The sequence below is a fragment of the Odocoileus virginianus genome, chromosome 24 (assembly GCF_023699985.2).
Source record: "Odocoileus virginianus isolate 20LAN1187 ecotype Illinois chromosome 24, Ovbor_1.2, whole genome shotgun sequence".
Taxonomy (NCBI): domain Eukaryota; kingdom Metazoa; phylum Chordata; class Mammalia; order Artiodactyla; family Cervidae; genus Odocoileus; species Odocoileus virginianus.
Window position 1 is genome coordinate 34,176,949 of NC_069697.1, and position 23,051 is coordinate 34,199,999.

At 38.7% G+C, this 23,051-nt stretch overlaps 1 protein-coding gene across 1 annotated transcript in view; it reads left to right on the forward strand.

Moving 5' to 3' along the window:
* The window catches only part of ADAMTS20 (ADAM metallopeptidase with thrombospondin type 1 motif 20), a 194,318-nt gene that overhangs the window by 154,387 nt on the left and 16,880 nt on the right, over window positions 1–23,051 (forward strand). Inside the window, exons 32-37 of the mRNA XM_070454544.1 lie at window positions 2,371–2,571; window positions 3,236–3,365; window positions 3,573–3,667; window positions 3,755–3,849; window positions 4,383–4,516; window positions 11,982–12,073. Of these exons, the coding sequence (XP_070310645.1) occupies window positions 2,371–2,571; window positions 3,236–3,365; window positions 3,573–3,667; window positions 3,755–3,849; window positions 4,383–4,516; window positions 11,982–12,073 (747 nt within the window). The remainder of the gene's footprint in view (window positions 1–2,370; window positions 2,572–3,235; window positions 3,366–3,572; window positions 3,668–3,754; window positions 3,850–4,382; window positions 4,517–11,981; window positions 12,074–23,051) is intronic.

Sequence of the window (23,051 nt, forward strand, 5' to 3'; positions counted from 1 at the left end):
GTTGTTGCTTGTGACTTTTCTGAACTAGCTGTAACGTCTGTTTTCTTTGTCACATGTGGTCACTAAAGTCTCTGCGTGATTAGTTTTGAACTTATGACTGGGTAATTATTTTCTGAGTTATTTGGAGCCAATAATCTCCAGTCTTTGCCAAGGGGCTCTGTGTACATGTGTGAGCCCCTTCAACAGACAACTGTTCCTTAACTTGACTTCCTGCTTACTCAGAACCTTGACATCAGTCAGGAGTCCGAGTGTAGGCACTTCTCGGTTATTTCCTAAGTCTGCGACAGCCCTGGATAAACTTGTGGATGCCCATGGCCTCCTAGTTGTTTATGGCTCTGCTGGAGCCGTTAAAGCCATGGACATTTCTTTTCCAAGCTTTTGCTTTTAAGCTTTTTTGGGTTGCCCATTGATTGCCTGCTTATCCACCTCCTATGGAAGTTACAAAGTTAAACATAGCCTTCTAATTGTGTCCAAGAATACCCCCAAGGAGAAGGCTTTTAGCACTGGGCAAGTGCTGAGTAAAGTCAAATAAAGAGAGACTTGCAAGGGAGGTCTTTCAGAAAACCACCAAACAGTTCAAATAATGATAGTTTTCTGGAAATGAGGCTTAGACAGTTCAGTTCCTTTGGTGGCTTCCAGGCTTTTGTTCCACACTATGTTTGCTGAGATATTGATTTTCAAGGCCACGATAGGGCTGAAGAGGGGGAATGGGAATAGGGCAAACTAAAACATACAAAACTCTTCTTACCAAGATTTAGCTTTGTTTCTTTAATAAATGCTTCCAGGATTGCTACAAGCCTTTGGTTAGTTTACAGAGCTCAGACAAAGTTGATTTTCACAAGTTTTGCCAGTTTTCTCACTGCCTTTATAAAAGAGTATTTTCAGAAATCCTTGCTCTGCTATTTTCACTGATATCACTCACCCCTCGGGGTCTGCTTTGATAGATGGATTTTTCTCATCATAGTTTATATTTTCCTGTCTCTTTGCATGCCAGTTATTTTTTAATTGTGAATTTTGATTTTGTGTTTACTAGATAGTTTTTATTCCTGTATCTATTTGTATATTTTGAACTTTGTTCCAGAATGTAGTTATTTTGTTTGTAAGCAGTTTGCTCTTGTCTAGCTCTTACAGTTTTTTTATGTGAGACAGGTGCTTTGTGACACTGGTCTTACATAAAAAAATCCCAAAGCATTGTTTAGGGCTTCCCTGGTAGCTCAGGTGGTAAAGAATCTGCCTGTAATGCAGGAGACCTAAGGTTTGATCCCTGGGTCAGGAAGATCCCTTGGAGGAGGGCATGGCAAACCTCTCCAGTATTCTTGCCTGGAGAATCCCATGGACAGAGGAACCTGGCGGGTTAAGTCCATGGGGTCACAAAGAGTCAGACATGACTGAAGTGACTTAGCATGCTTGCACAGTGCATTGCTTAGACTAGGGTTAGCCATTCCCCTCTACTATGCCACAAGACCCTTTTGAATACGGTACCTATAGCTGCATGTATATAAGGTTTTACAGTCTGAATGAAGGGAACTGACACTATATCTGGTCCTGTGCAAGTGCCAGATACAGTGATTCACGAGTTTTTAATCAGTCCAACCTTGGCCTCAGTTGGTGTCCTCACATGTTTACACTAGTCTGAACTCTGCTGTCCCACTGGGGTCCCTTTCCTTGTTCCAACACCTGGGCACTCTCTCAAGGCAGGAAGCTGGAGGAATTATAGGGTCACTTTGTTTCCACCTCTCAGGGATCACTATCCTTTACTGCCTAATATCTGGTGTCTTAAGAGCTATTGTTTTATATATTTTGCCCAGGTGTTTCTGTTGTTTTAGGTTAGACGGTACCTCTATTCCTTGTTATTCCTTTTTTCTGGAGTCAGAAATCTATTTGCCCATTTTTGCTATGGATCTTTCATTTATATCTAAATCATTTACCTATTCTAGTCAATGGTAATATATATCACATTGTGTGTATGAAGATAGATGTATGCTAAACTTATAGAGAATTACAAGTATATTAAGACTAATAAATGTCCTTTATTTCAGTTAAGAACCATTGATGTTTCATTTTTCCAAATCTGTGCTTATCAGGAGATAACTTTACATTCAGATAAGCTATTCTTAAATATCAACAAGAAAAATAAGCAAAGAAAAAAAGAACCCAAACAAGCAAAAAGCATAGGCACTACAAATAGACAGTCAGTCTTGAATCTGGATCCTTTCCATTTACTGGGCAAGTTGCCTACTGTCTCTGAACCTTTGTTTACCCATCTGTAAATGAGGCTAATAAATAGGATTGTGTGGGGAGACCCTAAGTAGTGAACCCTGGTTAAGTTTAAAGGCATCTTTTCACCCCTTCTAACACTGTATTTTTCAGTGTGCAGGTAACTGTGGATTTAGTTATCGACAAAGGATTACGTATTGCATTGGGGTCCAATCTACCGAGAAACATAAGCTTCATGAGCTGTGGCCCATAGACTATCGACTGTGTCCTGTGCTGCCTTCCCCTCAGGTTTACAAATGCAATTTTAGGACCTGTTTGCATATGGCCACTTGGAAAGTTGGAAAATGGAGCAAGGTCAGTATGTAATTATGAATTTAAAATCTTGTGAATGAGACTTTCTAGTTGTGGGGTGCATGGTTATCTGCAAATCTATCTAGATATCAGAGTTGTCTCATGCCCCTGTTTTCTAACAATCACTATGTCAGTTATTTGTACAAATATTTAGTCTCTATGTTTCCTATAACTTGCTTTATAACTAATCCTTGTGTCTGTTCCTCAGAGAGCTTGGCACAGTGGCTTGCATTTTGAGCAGATACTTAAGCAGTATTTTTTAGTTCAGTGAAAAAGTAAATAAATTTAACACATGAGTAATACAGGTTATTTGTACCCTGTTCCATTTCCAATTTAATTGATAGTAAGCAGGTAAATATTGCTATGCAAACTTAACATGTATCACTGAGTAAAAACTCAGGAGTTTGAATAACCATCATTAAATAATATTTATCAAGTATTTACAACATACTGCTGAAGTAACTATACAAAATGAAGGGAAAGAAGTCAGTAACTGAGAAAGAATAGATTCAGTCTGTTAAGGATTAGACTCCCTGTGACTCTCCAGCCTCCTGGCCATTACTGATCATCAGTTTGTTCCAAAAGGACCTAGTCAGGGAGGAGATGTGTATTTACTGGCCTTATTATCCGTCTTATAGTTTACCTTCCAATTTTACTCTATTCACAGTGCTCTGTGACTTGTGGAGTTGGGATGATGGAGAGAAGAGTAGAATGCATGGCCGATAATGGTCTGTCCAGTGATTTATGTTTAAAGCATTTAAAACCAGATGCTCAAAAGAAATGTTATGTCAGTGACTGTAAGTAAAGACTTCAAAAATCTATTTAGAAACTAAGTGTTCTAAAGAAGTTTTAATGCAAATTTGAAAAAAAAATTTAGAGTAGTCATACACTCCACAAAATGAAAGTTTATTTTTTCAGAATATAACAATAGTGGTGTAATTAAGTTAAATTCATGTTGTGTCTGTAATATGTTCATTGTTGATAAGTTGTATTTGTCCTTGAAGGTAAAACATTTACCAGCTGTAAAGAAATACAAGTGAAAAACAACATTACCAAGGATGGTGACTATTACCTTAACATTAAAGGAAGAATAACAAAGGTATTATGTAAACAGTTCCTATTTGATTTTAACACTGACCGTTGACTTTGAAACAAGCTTTTCCAGATCTTTGCATTTTCCCTTTAGATCTATTGTGCTGGCATGCACTTGCAGAACCCTAAGGAATATATATCATTGGTCAAAGGTGAAGAAGACAACTTTTCTGAAGTGTATGGTTTTAGGTATGAGCTGTATTTTGCCTTCTCTGTGCATTTTTATGGTCCATCAAGAGAATTAGAAGTTCCAGAGTTCGGAATGGTAGTTGAATAGCTCGCAGCGGGACAAGTAATTTAAGAGCAGGTGGACATATTAGGACATAAGCCAGATGTTGTCCATGCCTGTTCAGTAATTAAACTTTGGGTATTAACATGTACTCACAGAAAGACTGCATAAGAAGGATGCTGTGGGTGAGCAATGGGATGACAGAGGAGGGTAGAATTTAAGCCTTGTGTATGTTTTCATAGAAATCAAGTTGATTCCGGTAACAAAAGCTAGGAGAACTACAGCTGAATTATTTTTCTACAAACTGGTCTTGAATTTCCCGTTGATCATTTTGTATGTTAACCTTGAGTGATTTTTACTTCTTTCACATTTAGCTTGTAGACACAAAAAATATTGAAGAGGGTTTCTTTTTTCCCTCCCACTTCCAAAGTTACTATTTACATTATGGTCTAATAACTGTGCCTAACACTAAAATATTCTAATGTTGTTATAGACTACGAAATCCATATGAATGTCCTTTTAATGGAAGCAGGAGGCAAGACTGTGAATGTAAAAATGACTATCTGGCTGCTGGACACACTGTTTTTAGCAAAATAAGAATTGATCTTACTTCCATGCAAATTAAAAGTAAGTACTGAATCTCTAGTTGTAAAATGAGAAATATTTATTTGCTAATACAAATTTAACAATATACTATATGGTATATGTGGTAACTGGGGTCTAGCATTGTACAACAATTACTTAAAATTAAAAAAATGTTATTAGCTATATACTTCAATGCAATAACATGGACCTTGGGGATACCACATAAAAATGTGGTAATGACCCTGTTATTAATAAAGATACTGTTGTAGTAAAGATATCGCCCTTCCAAGATATAACCCTCTACCCTAAAATTCCAAATTACATTAAAAATAAGGAAATCAATATTTTAGATGTAGTCGTATAAGCTTTCTGCAAAGGTTTAAAGTAATAACTAACATTAGTTTCAGGTGACAATTTGTCTAATATTTTCTTATACTTTGTCTCCTTTGATTTTTTCTAACAACCTTATACTAGATAAGGCAGTGTTTCATCATGTTGTTGCAAGTGATAAAATTAAGATGCACTTGCAGAATTAAGTGACTTGCCCCACTTCTTGGAGTTAGTAACTGGCATTGCAGAGATTAAGTCCCTCCCACCCACCCCGGATTATGGACCTGCTGCCTTTCTAGGAAGCAATTTATAGGACAGTAAAGTTTAAGTATATTTATGAACCCTGACATACACTGACCGGCAGACAGTCTACCCTCCTGGATATTACATAGTGACATGAAAAGGCAAAGAAGTTCATTTCAGAAGCAGAAACTCTGAATCAAAATTAAATCACCAAAGCCTAGCATAGTGCCTAAATCATAAAAAGAAACAAAAAAAGTTTGTTGAGACAGTGAGTGCATGAATATGTAATCTCTAACTTGCAGTCATATGATGGTGAACTATTCCTGTCAGTAATAGTGGCTACCATTTGCTAAACACCCACCGTTACTGTAGTGGGGAAGGATGATGCTGCTTTGGATATGATCATAAACTGAAGTTAGCCTCCTGAGTGTAAGCTCTCTTCATTCACTTACTAGTCTGTGACCTTGGGCATCTCTCTCTAAGCCTCAATCGCCTCTTTTCTAAAGTAAGATGCCTCTCAAACTTTTTCTTTCTTTTTATGTTTTCTTTCCTTCTTTTACTTATTTATTTTTTGTTTTTGGATAGAATTAAGAGATAATACTTGCAACATACCTAGTAAATTCCCTGTAGGTAGTAAGTGCTCCATAAATAAAGTTATTATTTAATAATACATGCTGTGTCAGCAATGCTGAGTAAATAATGGACATTTAGGAACTTATTCGCTGTTCATTAACTTTTTATTTTTCATTCATTTATCTAACAAACCTGCCATTTTGCCAGGCATTGGGCTGGGCTCTGAAGATACAATATTAAATGTATATACTTTCCACTTGCTTTCTTTTGTCCTTCCTCAAACTGGTGTGCCAAAGCCTCAGGCTTGATTAAATTAAACCTTTTACCTGCTCTGCATCTGCACCGTGAAATCTGTGTATGGCAAATAATACACAGGCCTCCTGACTGATATGCTTTAAATGCTGACTCCTGAGCTTGCATGGACCCTACTCCATTCCTTCCCCACTCCTCTCAATGTTTAACTCACAGCTTCTTCTCCAGCTTCAAGCTTCTAAAATTTCTGATACTTTCACTCTAGTCCCTCATTGCCGATGATCTTCTTTCCTCTCTCACTGAGAAACTAAGAACCATGAGAATGGAATTTCTGCAAACTACCACTGAAATGGAGCAGGACCCTGTCTAGTCCTTGCCCTTCATGTCCTCAGCCTGCCTTCTGTCTGTAGAGAAACTTTAGCGGAAGAGTAAGTTTAATCAGAGAAGTGAGAAAATGCAGAAACAAAGGAAAACAGTCAAAGGAGACCAATAGTCATCAAGCAAAGCCAAGGATCTTTAGTTCCTTCCCAAGGGCTACAGATAATATTCTGAGCCATATCCTTTGAGGTGTCTTACAGATACTGAAACTCCCACCAGGTTGAAGAAGATAACTACATGATGATCATCAGACTGTAGCTGTCACATAAGCTGCCACAATTTTTGAGAACTGGCTTCAAAGAAATGGGAAGAAGCTGATCCTGGAACTAAAGACTGTGTGTGTGTGTGTGTGAGTGTGTGTGTGTGCATGACGTGTGTGACTCTTTGGACCCCATGGACTTTAGACCTCCAGGCTCCTCTGTCTATGGAATTTTCCATGCAAGAATACTGGAGTGCATTACCATTTCCTCCTTCACGGGATCCTCTTGACTCAGGGATCCAACCTGAGTTTCTTATGTCTCCTGCCTTGGCAGGCAGGTTCTTTACCACTAGCATCACCTGGAAAGCCTGGAACTAAAGACTAACTGTGCTTAAAACAATCAGGATGACTCTGATCAGACTACTGCATGACTCATTCCACTCTGAGAGCTGACTGTGCTGTTTCTACCAGTAGCTCCATCCCTTTGTCTATAAAAGCTTTTGCCCACTGACTGTCAGTGGTGGGGGAATTGGTTTGTGGATAGGAGCCTGCCCAATCCTCTGGTTGCTGGCCTCTGAAATAAGCAACCTTTCCTTTTCACCACCCTTGACTCTTTATTGGCTTTAGAGTGGCAAGCAGTTGGATCCCACTTTTGGTAACATCACAACTACTAACCCACCTAAACCTTGACCTGTAGACTTTGCCTTCTCTCCTGGTTACTGTGGATGAACTATTCCCACTCCCATCTGAGGCAGCCCTCTCTACTTGTGCTCTGGGTTTCTTGCTTTGAACCAACTCCAGAACATTATTTCAGCAAGCTTTCCTTTCTCTCGTACATCGCCAGTTTTCCCTCCATTTCTCTAAATCCAATGAAAAATTCTTGGTTTTCATTTCACTTGATCCATCAGCAGCATTTGGCTTCCAGGAGTCCACACACTCATCATTTGGTGCCTGTCTTGGTCACTCTTTCTTCCATTTTTCTCACTGTTTCTCAACTTGGTTCTTTCTCTTCTACAACAATGAGTATTGAAGAAATTCAGGACTCCATCATTTCCTTAGAGGTCTCTTTCAACTTACAGATTTCAAACACCATCTATTAAATGACAGTCCCAAATGGATAGCTCCAATTTGGACTGCTGCCCTGAATTTCAAGATTCAACTCCCTTCTCAGCATACCTACATCTAATAGGCATCTGACAATGTATCCACAACTCAACTTGAAGTGTTTCTTCACCACCACTCCTTCTACCCCTAATTTTTATCATTTCAATAAATGGCAACTATAATCTCCTAGTTACTCCTGTTGAAACACAGCAACATCTTTAACTCCCCCCTTTCTCTCACACCTGCATGCCATCCATTACCAAGTTCTACAAGCCAGGTAGGGGCCTTTCATCAGACCCTGATGATGTTGGCACCTGACCTTAGGTTCTAGAACTGGGAGAAATAAGTTTCTGTTAAGACACCCAATCTAGGAATTTGTTAGGGCAGCTTAAGCTAAGACACACACCAAGTCCCACTTTGACATTACCTCATTAGCTACCACCTTGATGGCCGTCTGTATTATTTTTTCCACCTGAATTGTTATGCCTATGGAGCAGCATCCCTGTTTACTCTGGTAGCACTCAAGTTCCTTTTCACCTTTCCTCCTACTCCTGACCTAGATTCTCTTCTCAGCAGAGAAGCCAGAGTGATCCATAAAACATAAGCCATGTCATGCCTCACACATGATCTCATTTCGTCTTTTGAACAACTCCAACCTTTGCTCAAAATTCTCCAAACATCTCCCATCTAACCCGTAAAATAAAAACCTTGCCAGTGGCCAGTAAAACTCAACATGACCTTCCCAACCCATTACCTTTCTGCTCCTTCCCTCCACATTCCTCCCGTGCATGAAATGCTTCAGACACACCTGTCCCTTTGCTGTTCCTTGAATACATCAAGCATCTACCCCATCCCTCCTTAAAGCCTTTGCACTTTCTGTTCTATCTGCCTAGAATGACTGACCCACAGTTATATGTTGGATTTACCACTTAGTATTTTTTGGGTCTCTGCTTAAATATACTTTCCCAATGAATGCATCCCAGACCCACTTCATGCCTAAACTTTCTTTTCCCCTGTCCTTTTCCTGGTTATTTATTTTTCCTATATCAATAATCACCTATAACATATGATAGTATCTACTCTGTCACTTATCTGTCTCTCTGGTAGCTCTCAGGGTCCATCAAGCCCTATTTCATTCACTTGCAGTACTTAAAATAATGCCCAATACATAATATGTTCTGAAGAAATATTTGCTGAATGAGTCAACTTTCCTCAAGAAGCTATCTTGAGGAAATCTTGAAGCCAAATTTGTATTAGCCAAAGAGAGAAAATGGAGTTTCAGGAGGCAGAGACATCTTGAACACAGCATGGGATGGTGAAGCATCTTGGTTCCATCAGAGATTAGGTCATCCAATTTTGCCTAAGCATAAGTTGAATGGATGTTGGTAGCAGCTTGTTAAAGAATTTTCCAGAAAGAAGATCATGAAGAACAGTGTATACTAAACTATAAATTGAATTTATCTTATAAGTTATGAGGACTTTTGGGGTAAAAGTATAAACGAAAAGACTTAGTTGGAGGGAAAACAAATTTTATCCATGAAGATGATTAGAAAGCTAATATTATTAATAATATAATAGTTCAAATATAAAGTGATGAGGGTCTAAGTTATTAAGGACGAGGTTTAAGACAGAGAGCCTGAGAACCTGAGAGGAATGTTAAAGAGGCACACTCTGTGATTTTCTAACAGAATATGGGGGTTGGTGGCATGAAATGTTAATCGTGGCATGAAAGGATAATTGCATTTAGCTTGGGACCTGTTATTGTTCAGTCCCTCAGTTGTGTTCGACTCTTAGCAACCCCATGGACTGTAGCATGCCAGACTTTCCTGTCCTTCACCTTCTCCTGGAGTTTGCTCAAGCTCATGTTCACTGAGTTGCTGATGCCATCCAAACATCTTGTCTTCTGTTGTCCCCTTCTCCTCCTGCCTTCAGTGTTTCCCAGAATCAGCACCTTTTTCAGTGAGTCGGTTCTTTGCATCAGGTGGCCAAAGTATTGGAAATTCAACCTCAGCATCAGTTCCTCCAATGAACACTCAGGATTTATTTCTTTTAGGATTGACTAGTTCGATCTCCTTGCAGTCCAAGGGACTCTCAAGAGTCTTCTCCAACACCACAGTTCAAAAGCATCAATTCTTTGGCTTTCAGCTTTCTCTGGACCCTTTAAGTGAAAGCTGTTTTGGGGTTATCCAGGTAATGGTGTAGGAGACCATAGAAAAGGATGATTTGAAAATTGTGTCTGTTTGCCTCAGCCTAACCCTAAGTGCCATGCGTAAGCAATGGGTAAATGTTCAACAACCAACTCTTAAAAACCAGGAAAAAAGTTTGATTTGTAGTATTTGTCAGTTTCTTGACATATATATTCCCACCATGACCAATTTTAAGCTACTAACATGAGCTCATTTTGCATGCAGGTAGGAAAAGACACACTCAACTTGCTCTCATGATTAAGCTGACCTGGCATGCCACGGAAGGCCTCCTGGGTTTGGAAACTGCCCTTAGAGATATGATAAATATTTCCTGAAATGCTACCTTTGGGGATAGCCTCTAGGGGACTGGCGTCATCACTAGGGCATGCAATGGTCTTGCAGTCTTCTTGAAAAGTATTTCAAACATTAGCAGAGGTGAGAGCCACTGACTGAATGAACATTAGTTGGAATATTATTTAGTGATTTAAGCATGAAAAAGTGATTGGGCCAGCTTATCTTCAGGGTTTCTCCTATTTTTGAGTCAAAATCTCTACTTTTTTGATACTTTATGTAGAATCCCCAGCATTTTTGCCAATCAAGAAATTTTGTTAACACCATTAGCAAAAATAAAATAGAAAGGAATGAAATAATAATATAATAATAATAATATAATGCAATAATATAAGGAATCAAAGAAATAGCGCATTTTTTAGCTGGGTGTTTTTGAATTCCCTAAATGAATTGATATGTGTACTCTCTCTATAAGCACTTGTGTATTGCTTTGTCATAATTTATCTTTTTTTAAATTTTTTTGTTTTTTTGGTCACACAACACAGTTTGTGGAATTTTAGTTCCTGGACCAGGGATTGAACCTGGGCCATTGGGCAGTGAAAGCTCTGAGTCCTAACCACTGGAATTTCCTATTTCTCTTTAGTATGTGTCTTGGTGTGTTCCCTCTTGGCTTATCCTTCCTGGGACTCTCTGTGCTTCCTGGACTTGGTTGACTATTTCCTTTCCCATGTTCAGGAAGTTTTCAGCTATTATCTCTTCAAATATTTTCTCAGGTCCTTTCTCTCTCTCTTCTCCTTCTGGGACTCCTATAATGCAAATATTGGTGCATTTAATGTTGTCCCCAAGGTCTCTTAGTCTGTCTTCATTTCTGTTCATTCTTTTTTCTATATTCTGTTCTGTGGCAGAGATTTCCACCATTCTGTCCTCCAGGTCGTTTATCTGTTCTTCTGCCTCAGTTATTCTGCTGTTGATTCCTTCTAGTGTACTGTTTATCTCTGTTTGTTTGTTCTCTAGTTCTAGGTCTTTGCTAAGCATTTCTTTCACCTTCTGTCTTTGCCTCCATTCTTTTCCCAAGATCCTGGATCATCTTCACTACCATTATTCTGAATTCTTTTTTTTTTTTTTTTGGGATGTTGCCTATCTCCACTTCATTTACTTGTTTTTCTAGGGTTTTATCTTGTCCCTTCATCTGGGACATAATTTTATGCTTTTTCATCAAGATTAATTTTATGTAATGTGGTTTTTGTTTTAGCTGCTTTGAGACTATGATTCTTCTTCTTCCTGTTTGCCCTCTGATGGATGAGGCTAAGAGGTTTATGTAAGCTTCTTGATGGGAGGGAATGGTGATGGTAAAAACTGGGTCTTGCTCTGGTGGGCAGGGCCTTGCTCAGTAAGGCTTTAATTCAATTATCTGCTGATGGGTGGGTTTGTGCTCCCTCCCTGGTAGTTGTTTGGCCTGAGGTGACCCAGCCTGGGGTCTACAGACTCTATGGTAGGGTTAATGGTGAACTCCAAGGGGGGTTACACCAGGGGACCTTCCAGTGCCACTGTCCCTGTAGTAAGCCCCTGCCAACCCATGCCTCCACACCTATTTATCTTTAAATAATGCTTCTTCTAATTTTTTTCCTTGGCCCCACTTTATCTATTTTAGATATTCACTGTGATATAAAATACAATAGAGCATATATTTAGCTTTCAAAACATCTGGATTAGTTATAGATATCCCTGCCATTTCTAGGGCAGTTTTTGAGATGAACATTTTTATGTTAAATAAAAATTTGAGAGCCTGATCTATGTTATGTATGACAATTGTGCAACATTTTTGCTTAAAGTTTTGGGTTAATTATATGAATGTATTTAAGAATATAATGTGAAGACCGTGTGCTCTGTAGTCAATGAAGATTTGAATACAGTGTCTCAGTGCTGAAGAGTTTCATTTATTATTTTCTAGCTACAGACCTTCTTTTTGCCCAGACAATATTTGGAAATGCAGTTCCATTTGCCACAGCTGGAGATTGCTATAGTGCTGCCAGATGCCCACAGGTATTTCATATTTGTTTATTATTTTCTCACTGAAAAAACTTAATAATATTTATCATTTATTTTCTTGACCACAGTACTGCAAAAAACAAGTAAATAGAAAATGCTAACTTGTTAGATGAAATTTATTGCAAAGTTTATAGATAAACTTTGGAAGAAAAGCGTCTTTGCTAATATTGCATTTGTTTGAAAGGTATAATATAAGAATTTAAAACAGTTTAGATCCTGTTTCTCCTTCCACAATGCTTTATTAGTTTTAATCTTTCCACTTAGTTCCTAGAAATGAATAGACATACATTACAAGGTAAAGAAATGCATCACAAGCATGTGACTTTCATTACACTGCTACTAACATCAGTTGTTTTAGCTGCCTGGGTCTGTAACATTCTCAGAATAATTTTCTATTTTTTGTGAAGTAATAAATTTCCATGTCTCCTTGGTTTTATTCTTTCTTTTCCATGGTTCTCTTCATATATATTTTTTATGTTACCTTTGAGATTTTTAGTACAAAGTGTGTTTCCCGGAAGAAATTTACCATCTCATTTTTAATAAAGGATTTTATAAAGTTGTTATGAGTGAGCAATATTTTTATAATAAGTTGGAGAGATAAAATCTAGATGAATATAGCATCATTGGGTAGATTTATAGAAAATTAAAAAATCATGCACAGGAAGACTAATTATAATATTGATGTCATTTTGAAGAGAAGCAGTCAATAGTTTGCTAGTATTGTCTCTTCTAGGAATTTCGTACTCACAATTTCCATTAAATGGCATGGAAGATATGCTTGATGTTAAAAAAAAAGAGGATTTTTTCTGTATTAGAGAAGTGCACTTAAAAGAGGTCACTAGAATTATAGGCTCAAATGAATATGAAAAAAGTTAACTGAGATAAATATATAAATTTTAGATCCAGAAATACAAATAGAACCTGGTAAAGGCATATGACGGCTACCCTGGTAGTTCATTTCAGTACATTTTAGTCAGTTCAATTCAGTCACTCAGTCGTGTCTGACTCTTTGTGACCCATGGAATGAAGCATGCCAGGCTCTACTGTCCATCATCAACTTCCTGAGCTTGCTCAGATTAAAGTCCATCAAGTTGGTGATGCCATCTAACCATCTCATCCTCTGTCATCTCCTTCTCCTCCTGCCTTTGGTTGTTCCCAGCATCAAGGTTTTTTCCAAAGAGTCAGCTCTTTGAATCAGGTGGCCGAAGTATTAGAGCTTTATCTTCAGCATCGATACTTCCAATGAATATTCAGGACTAATTTCCTTTAGGATTGACTGGTTTGATCTCCTTGCAGTCCAAGGGACTCTCAAGAGTCTTCTCCAACACTACAGTTCAAAAGCATCAATTCTTTGGCACTCAGCTTTCTTTATAGCTCAACTCTCACATCCATACATGACTACTAGAAAAACCATAGCTTTGATTAAGTGGACCTTTGTCAACAAAGTAATGTCTCTGCCTTTTAATATGCTGCCTAGGTTGGTCATAGATTTTCTTCCAAGGAGCAAGCGTCTTTTAATTTCATGGCTGCAGTCACCATCTGCAGTGATTTTGGAGCCGAAGGAAATAGTCTGACACTGTTTCCATTGTTTCTTCATCTATTTGCCATGAAGTGATGGGACCAGAAGCCATGGTCTTAGTTTTTTGAAGGCTGAGCCTTAAGCCAGCTTTTTCACTCTCCTCTTTCACTTTCATCAAGAGGCTCCTTAGTTCTTCTTTGCTTTCTGCCATAAGGGTGGTGTCATCTGCATATCTGAGGTTATTGTTATTTCCCCAAGCAATCTTGATTTCAACTTGTGTTCCATCCAATTCGGCATTTTCCATGATGTACTCTGCATATAAATTAACGAAGCAGGGTGACAATATACAACCATGTTTTACTCCTTTCTGGAACAACAGACTGGTTCCAAATCAGGAAAGGAGTATTTCAAGGCTGTATAGTCACCCTGCTTATTTAACTTATATGCAGAGTACATCATGAAAAATGATGAACTGGATGAAGCACAAGCTGGAATCAAGATTGCCAGGAGAAATATCAATAACCTCAGATATACAGATGACACCACCCTTATGGCAGAAAGTGGAGAACTAAAGAGCCTCTTGATGAAAGTGAAAGAGGAGAGTGAAAAAGTTGGCTTGAAACTCAACATTCAGAAAACTAAGTTCATGCCATCTGGTCCCATCACTTCATGGTACATAGATGGGGAAACAGTGGAAACATGACAGACTTTATTTTTGGGGGGGCTCCAAAATCACTGCAGATGGTGACTGCAGCCATGAAATCAAAAGATTCTTCGTCATTGGAAGAAAAATTATCACCAACATAGACAGCATGTTAAAAAGCAGAGACATTGCTTTGCCAACAAAGGTCTGTCTAGTCAAAGCTACGGTTTTCTCAGTAGTCATGTATGGATGTGAGAGTTGAGCTATAAAGAAAGCTGAGTGCCGAAGAATTGATGCTTTTGAACTGTAGTGTTGAAGAAGACTCTTGAGAGTGCCTTGGACTGCAAGGAGATCCAATCAGTCCATTCTAAAGCAGATCAGTCTTGGGTGTTCATTGGAAGGACTGATGCTGAAGCTGAACTCCAATACTTTGGCCACCTGATGCAAAGAATTGACTCACTAGAAAAGACCCTGATGCTGGGAAAGATTGAAGGCAGGACAAGGGGAGGACAGAGGATGAGATGGTTGGATGACATCACTGACTTGATGGACATGAGTTTGAGTAAGCTCCAGAAGTTGGTGATGGACAAGGAAGCCTGGCTTGCTGCAGTCAATGGATTCACAAGGAGTTGGACATGACCAAGTGATTGAACTGAACTGATATTAATTTGGCATACTGTACAAAGAAAATTACAAATAAAGGTTTCAACTTTGTGGTTTGTAGAGAAACACAAATGCCAGATACCAAGCAGGAAAATTCTTTTACTGAGTAAGTGATTAAAAAGAGTATCTTTTGTAATACTGATTATCCATACTCCACAAAAATGCATTCAGTCCTGTACAAGCACAAATCTAGGCAAAGGAAATGCCCAGATTACAAGTTTTGAGAAAACTCTGGGAGTTGATTATAGACAGGGAGGCCTGGCATGCTGTAGTCCACAGGGTCACAAAGTGTTGGACATGACTGAGTGACTGAACTGAAATGTTTTTCTGGAATTCTCTTATTTTTTAAGGATCCAACAGATGTTGACAATTTGATCTCTGGTTCCTCTGCCTTTTCTAAATCCAGCTTGAACATCTGGAAGTCCTCAGTTCACATACTATTGTAGCCTAGCTTAGAGAATTTTGAGCATTACTTTGCTTGCATGTGAGATGAGTGCAGTTGTGTGGTAGACTGAATGTTCTTTGGCATTGCCTTTCTTTAGGATTGGAATAAAAACTGACCTTTTCCAGTCCTGTGGCCACTGCTGAGTTTTCCAAATTTTCTGGCATATTGAGTGATGCACTTTAATAGCATTATCTTTTAGGATTTGAAGTAGCTCGTCTGGAATCCATTTTAGTTCACTGATTCCTAAAAAATCGATGTTTACTCTTGCCATCTCCTGTTTGACCATTTCCAATTTACCTTGATTCATGGGCCTTCCATTCCAGGTTCCTATGCAATATTGTTCTTTATAGTAGAGGGCTTTATTTCCATCACCAGTCACTCCACAACTGGGCATTGTTTTCACTTTGGCTCAGCCTCTTCATTCTTTCTGGAGCTATTTCTCCACTCTTCTCCAGTAGCATATTGCATACCTACTTGCCTGGGGGGTTCATCTTTCAGTATCCTATCTTTTTGCCTTTTCATCCTGTCCATGGGGTTCTCAAGGCAAGAATACTGAAGTGGTTTGCCATTCCCTTCTCCAGTGGACCACGTTTCCTCAGTACTGTCTACCATGACCCATCTGTCTTGGGTGGCCCTGCGTGACATGGCTCATAGTTTCATTGAGTTATAAAGCACTGTGATGCAAGTGATCAGTTTGGTTAGTTGTCTGCCCTCTGACGGATAAGGATAAGAGGCTTGTGGAAGCTTCCTGATTGGAGGGAATGATTGTGGGGGGATCTGGTAGGTGGGGCCATGCTCAGTAAATCTTTAATCCAGTTTTCTGTTGATGTGTGGGGCTGTGTTCCCTGCCTGTAGTTTGGCCTGAGGCCAAACTATGATGGGGTAATGGGCTTCCCTTAGCTCAGTCAGTAAAATGTCCTGACAGGAACCAGTCAGGCTACAGTCCATGGGGTTGCAAGAATCAGACACAACTTAGCAACTAAACCAAATGGTGATAACGGTGACGTCCTTCTAAAGGACTTATGCCAGGGCTGTTGTATTCAGTGCCCTGACCCCATGGCAGGCCACTGTCGACCCACACCTTCACTGGCTACTCCAGGACACTCACAGGCAAGTCTGGCTCAGGCTCTTGTAGGGTCATTGCTCCTTTCTCCTGGGTCCTGGTGCACACAAGGTTTGGTTTGTGCCCTCCAAGAGTCTGTTTCCCCAGTCCTGTGGAAGTTCTGTAATCAAATTCCACTGGCCTCCAAAGTTGGATTCCCTGGGGATTCCTAAAGGAAATCAGTCCTTGATATTCATTGGAAGGACTAATGCTGAAGCTGAAGCTCCAATACTTTGGCCACCTGATGTGAAGAGCTGACTCATTGGAAAAGACCCTGATTGTGGGAAAGATTGAAGGCAGGAGGAAAGGGGGGCGACAGAGGATGAGATGGTTGGATGGCATCACCAACTCGATGGAAACATGAGTTTGAGCAGGCTCCAGGAGTTGGTGCCCGACAGAGAAGCCTGATGTGCTGCAATCCATGGGGTCACAAAAGACTTGGACATGACTGAATGACTGAACTGAACTGAACTGGTAGCTCAGCTGGTCAAGAATCCACCTGCAATGCTGGAGACCCAGGATTAATTCCTGGCTCGAAAAGTTCCCCTGAAGAAGGGATAGGCTACACACTCCAGTATTCTTAGGCTTTCCTGGTGGCTCAGTAGGTAAAGAATCCACCTGCAGTGCGGGACACCTGGATTCAATCCCTGGGTTAGGAAGATCCCCTGGAGGATGCCATGGCAACCCACTTCAGTATTCTTGCCTGAAGAATCCCATGGTTAGAGAAGCCTGGCTGGCTACAGTCTATGGGGTCGCAAAGAGTCAGACACGACTGAGCGACTAAGCACAGCACACAGCAAAGTGATATGAAAGTGACTTAGGTTTTTTTATTCAACCACCCTGAGTTCAATATGACTCATATAGACCACGTAGTAATGTCTGAACTGCCCAGTGTAATTGTAAGGTACCAAAACACATTGAGACCAGAAGGTTTATTTGTACTTGACACTGGAATATTATACTAATTTAAAAATTTCTGTCTGAGAAAGATAAAATTTTAATCTATCTAGGAGTAGAATCAGGGGGAAAAAAGGGAAGGTTTAAGTCATGTTATGTAAAGAAAATGAAGAAGGTAGCCAGGAAAAGAGAGAGAGGTTATGATAACTATCATTAAATATGTAGAGTGCCATGAGAGAGCAGTGGCATCAGTATGTGTTACTCAAGGAGATATTAATGAGACAGAAGATTCCAGTTGAAGGTAAAGAAGACTTTTGTCAGAGTTTTCCAGTAAGGAGACACTCTGCACAATCTGAGGCCTCAGTAAATCACTAATTTTTGTCCATATTTTTATAAATTGATCTTGTATTCTGGAAGCCTGCTAAATTCATTTATTAGTTGTAATAATTTTTTGTTGGATTCCTTAGGATTTTCTGTGTACAGCGGAATGTTATCTACAAATAGTTTTACTTCTTCCTTTGCAATCTGAATATTTTTAAAATTTCTTTATCTTGCCTCTTTGCACTGTCTAAAACTTGCAGTATACTGTTGAATCGAAGTGGCTACAGTGGACATCCTTGTCTTTTTCTTGATTGCAGAGGAAAAGCATTAAGTCCTTTATCATTTATTGTGTTAGATGTGAGTGTTTTGTAGATACCTTTGATCAATTTGAGGAAGTGCCCTTCTATTCCTAATTTAGGTGGTTTTATCATAAATGTGTGTGTGTGTTCAGTCGTGTCTGACTCTTTTGTGACCCCCTATGGACTGCAGCCCACCAGGCTTTTTTGTTTGGGGGATTTTCCTGGCAAGAACACTGGAGTTGGTTGCCATTTCCTCCTCCAGGGTATCTTCCTGACCTGATCAACCCCATCTCCTGTGTCTCTTGCTTCTCCTGCATTGACAGGCAGATTCTTTACCTCTGAGCCACAGGGGAGGCTCATGGTGAATGTTGGGTTTTATCAAATGCTTCATCTGCATCTGTTGAGATAATCCTGTGGTTACTGTTCATTACTGCAGTGATAGTGAAATGGTGTATCACACTGATTTTTGTGTGTTGAAACAATGTTGCATTCCTGGGGGAAATCCTTGATGATACCTAATCCATTTTGTATGTCACTAGATTTGGTATGCTTTGTTGAGAATTTTTTGTCTGTTTACAGAAAAGATATTGGCCTATCATTTTCTTTTTTTGTGATGTCCTTGTCTGGTTTTGATATCAGGGAAGTGCTAGTTTCATAGAATAAATTGGTAAGTACCCCCCTCCCCTTCTAGTTTTTTGGAAAAGTTTGTGAAAAAGTAATATTTGGTGGGATTCACCAGCAAAGCCATCTGAGCTTGGGCTTTTCTTTGTGAATGTTGTTTTATTTACTAATTCAATCTCTTTATTTATTGTGGATTTTTTCCGATTTTCTAGCTCTTAAGTCTGTTTTGGTAGTTTTTTTTCCCTAGGAATTTGTCCACTTCATCAAAGTTATCTAAATTGTTGGCTTACAATTGTCCATAGTATTGCCTTATAATCCTTTATATTCCTGTAAGATTCACAGTTGTTCCTGATTTCAGTGATTTGAATCTCCCATCTTTTCTTGGTTTTGTTAATTTTGTTCTTTTCAAAAGACCAACTTTTGATTTTGCTGATTTTCTCTGTAATTTTTCTCATTTGTTTCTTCAGTTTCCACTCTATTCATTATTATTTCTTTCCTTCTCTTGCTTTAGATTTAATTTGCTCTCCTTTTTTTCAGTGCTTAAGGTAGAAGTTTAGGTCATTGGCATGAGAGCCTTTTTATCTTTTAGTATGGGCATTTAAAACTATAAATTTCCCTTTAAACACTTCTTTTGCAGCATTCCTGAAGTTTTGGTGTTGTGTGTTCATTTTCATTCATCTTGAGTGTTTTCTATTATCATTTATGATGTCTTATTTGACTCACTGGTTATCTAAGAGTGTGGTGTTTTTGTTCTGGCATTGCTGAGTCTTGTGTGACTCTTTGCGACCCCATGGACTGCAGCACACCGGGCTTATCTGTCCTTCACTATCTCCCGCAGTTTGCTCAAATTCATGTCCATTGACTCAGTGATACTATCTAACCTTCTCATCCTCTGTTGTGAATTTCCCACATTTCCTTCTGTTTTTGATTTCTACTTTCATTCCATTGTGGTTGGAAAATACACTTTGTATTATTCAATCTTTTGAAATTTATTGAGGTTTGTTTTATAGCATAGCATATGGCTATCCTGGAAAATGTGCAGTGTGTGCTTGGAAAGAATGTGTGTTCTGTTGTTGTTGGGTGAAGTGTTCTCTGGATGTCTGTCAGGGCTAGTTGGTTTAAAGTATGGTTCAACTCTTCCATTTCCTTGTTGATCTTCTGCCTAGTTATTTTATCTATTGAAACTGCAGCTATTATTGCTGAATTATCTACTTCTCACATCAATCTTTTCGTTTCATTTGCTTTGTATGCAATATATTTACTTTGAGATTTTTATTGCACATGATTGTATGTCTATAATTGTCATAATTTCCTTATGTATTGACACTTTTGTCATTATCAAATGTCCCCTTTTATCTGTAGTATCATTTTTTTTGTTTTAAAGTCTAATTTATCTGATATTATAGTGGCAACTCAGCTTTTTTATAGTACATGGTGTATGTATTTCCTCCCATTTACTTTTGACTTATATATTTTTGACTCTTAAGAGTGTCTCCTACAGAGAGCATTTTGTTGAATCTCTGCCATTTGTCTAGACTGTCTAATGTTATGATTGATATATCTGAATTTATCTTTGCCATTTGCCATTTTAATCTTTATATGTCATATCATTTCTGGTTTTCGGTCCCATTTTTACTGTTTTTTAAAAATTCAGTGAATGTTTTCAAGTGTAACATTTTAATATCTTTAATAATTTTCGCACTATATTTTTAATTGCTTTCTTAATAGTTGCTCTAGGGCTTACAATGTACATCTTAATAGAATTTACTCAGATTTATATTACCTAATTGCAGTGACATATACTGCAAGTAGAAGTATTACTCCTACATATACTTTTTCCCCTTCCCTTTTTTGTTGTATTTGTAATGCATATACCATCTATCTATATAACAAACCCACAATACATTTTTATAATATTATTTTATATAATTTTTGGGTTTTTGATTTCCCTTGTAGCTCAGCTAGTAAAGAATCTACCTGTCATGCAGGAGACCTGGGTTCAATCCCTGGGTTGGGAAGATCCCCTGGAGAAGGGAAAGGCTACCCACTCCAATATTCTTGCCTAGAGAATTCCATGACTATATAGTCCATGGGGTTGCCAAGAGTCAGACACGACTGAGCGACTTTCACTATATAATTTTATATCTTTTAGAGGTAAGAAATGAGAGAACTTAAATTTCATAGTTTTTTTTTTGTATGAAAGTTTTTGATTCTCTTCATTTCTTCCTGTGGATTGCAGTTATCAGCTGCTTTCATTTAATTATTTCCAAACATCTTTGGTTCCACCTACTTCATTTGTGGCAATCTTCTCAAGTATATTGCAGTTCTGTATGCATGTGTGCTAAGTCACTTCAGGCATCTCTGACTCTTTGCAGCCTATGGACCGTAGCCAGCAGACTCCTCAGCCGGCGTTCTCCAGGCAAGTGTACTGGAGTAGGTTGCCGTGCCTTTCTCCAGGGGATCTTCCCCACTCAGAGATCAAAACCGTGTCTCTTACATCTCCTGCTTTGGCAGGTGGGTTCTTTACCACTAGCGCCACCTGGGAAGCCCACATTTTCTGTATGTTGCTGGTCAATGGTATAATTACATACATGCTGGTTTATACAATTACTTTTAAATAAGTTGAGAATAAATAAAAAGAAACATACAATTATAATGTCTTTTATAGTTGCTGTTAATAAAATTATCTTTACTTGTATGCTTTACTTCTATGGCAGCTGTAAGTTCATTCCCTAAGTCTGTGAGTCTAAATATGCCATCCCACTCTCCTCTGGCTTCTAGATGAACAACAGAACTCAGTGATTTATCTTACTGAGATTCCCATATATGTGCTTATTTTTCTCTAGATGCTCTCAGATTTTTTCCTTTGTTTCTGACTTTCAGCATCTTTCTTGTGATATATTTGGATGTGGATCTCTTTATGTCTACTCACTTGGAATCGTTGACTTCTTAGATGTGTAGATTAATGTAGTTTCACCAAACTTAGAAAATTTTCAGCCAGATTTCTTCAAATATATTATCTGGTCCTTTTGGTACTTCCATCATACATGGTTTGGTATACTAATGGTGTCCCTTCATTTCTCTGAGGCTCTATTCATTTTTCCTCTTTTTTTTTTTTTTTTTTTTGCTATTTTTTCAGATTGTATCATCACTGTTGGTTTCTTTTCAAGTTTGCTGTTTCTTCGGCCAGCTCCAATCTGCTGATTGATCCCCTCTAGTGAATTTTTATTGGTTATTGTACTTTTCAGCTCCAGAATTATCCTTTAGATCTTTTTATAAATATAATTTTTATCTCTTTATTGATAGTCTCTTTTGATGAGACATTATTATCATACTTTTCTTACTTTTTTAAGCATGGGTTTTCTTTAGTTCTTTGGACATATTTTTAATAGCTGCTTTGAATCTTTATGTGCACAGTCTGACATCTGAAACCTCTCAAAGGCGGTTTCTGCTGCCTTTCCCCTGTTATATGAGTCATCCTTTCCAGTTTCTTTGCATGTGTCACAATTTTTTTGTTGAAAATGGATCATTTTAGATAGTATATTTTAGCAACAGTGGATACTGAGTTTTCCTTCTCCTTTAGGATTTGTTGTTTGCTTAGATGTGTATTTGTTTAGCTGCTGACTGGGCTATTTCAGTGACATCTATTTCCCTTGTGATATGTAGCCTTTAGTGTCAGAGGGTTCAGCCTTGGACATGTACACAGTCCCCCAATCCTTCTGGAATAACAGTGTTTTTGGCTGGGCTCTCTTTGATGAAGTTTCTAGCTGGTCTGCCTCTACTATATCACACTCAACTCTTACCCACTACTAATTGGTAGATGATGGCTCTGTTCTTTCAATAACATCCTGGAGGCATAAATTACTCTATGGTCTGAGCCAATTAAACTCAAGCCCCAGGGCCAGCGTAGGCTTATAGGTCAGTCTTTGAGGTCAGGTCAGAAAAAGCTCAAAAAGAGACATTCTTAGCCATCTCTTTCCCTGGTTTTCTCTGTTAAACTGGGGTCTGGCCTACTATTTTGCACGTTGCTCTCCTCCTGTTATCACCATGCTCCTCTTAACTACACACCACTAATTTTTTTTTTTTTTCAATGGCCCCTTTAGGCTTGAAATTCCCCATTTTCTGTCCCAAATACTCAGGCTACTTAGGAAAATCTGTGAAACTTTATGTTCTTGTAACTTGATTTTTCCCTGAGGAAGAGCCTTTGCACCCATTCTGTGGGTTGAGTGGGCAGAATAACATCCCTAGTCTATAAGCAGAATGCTGGGTCTTGACATTATTCCCTGGTCTTCTCGGCTTGTACTGCTCAGCATGAAACCTGTGCCCTACCGGTGATTTTAAGTGGGAATGATTCAGGTCTTGAGTTCTTGGCCTACCATACCTGGGGCAGATCTCCTGATCTATGAGTTAGGACTGAGTGGCGGAAAGGAGCTTCAGATCTCTGCAGTTCTTACCTCTGATT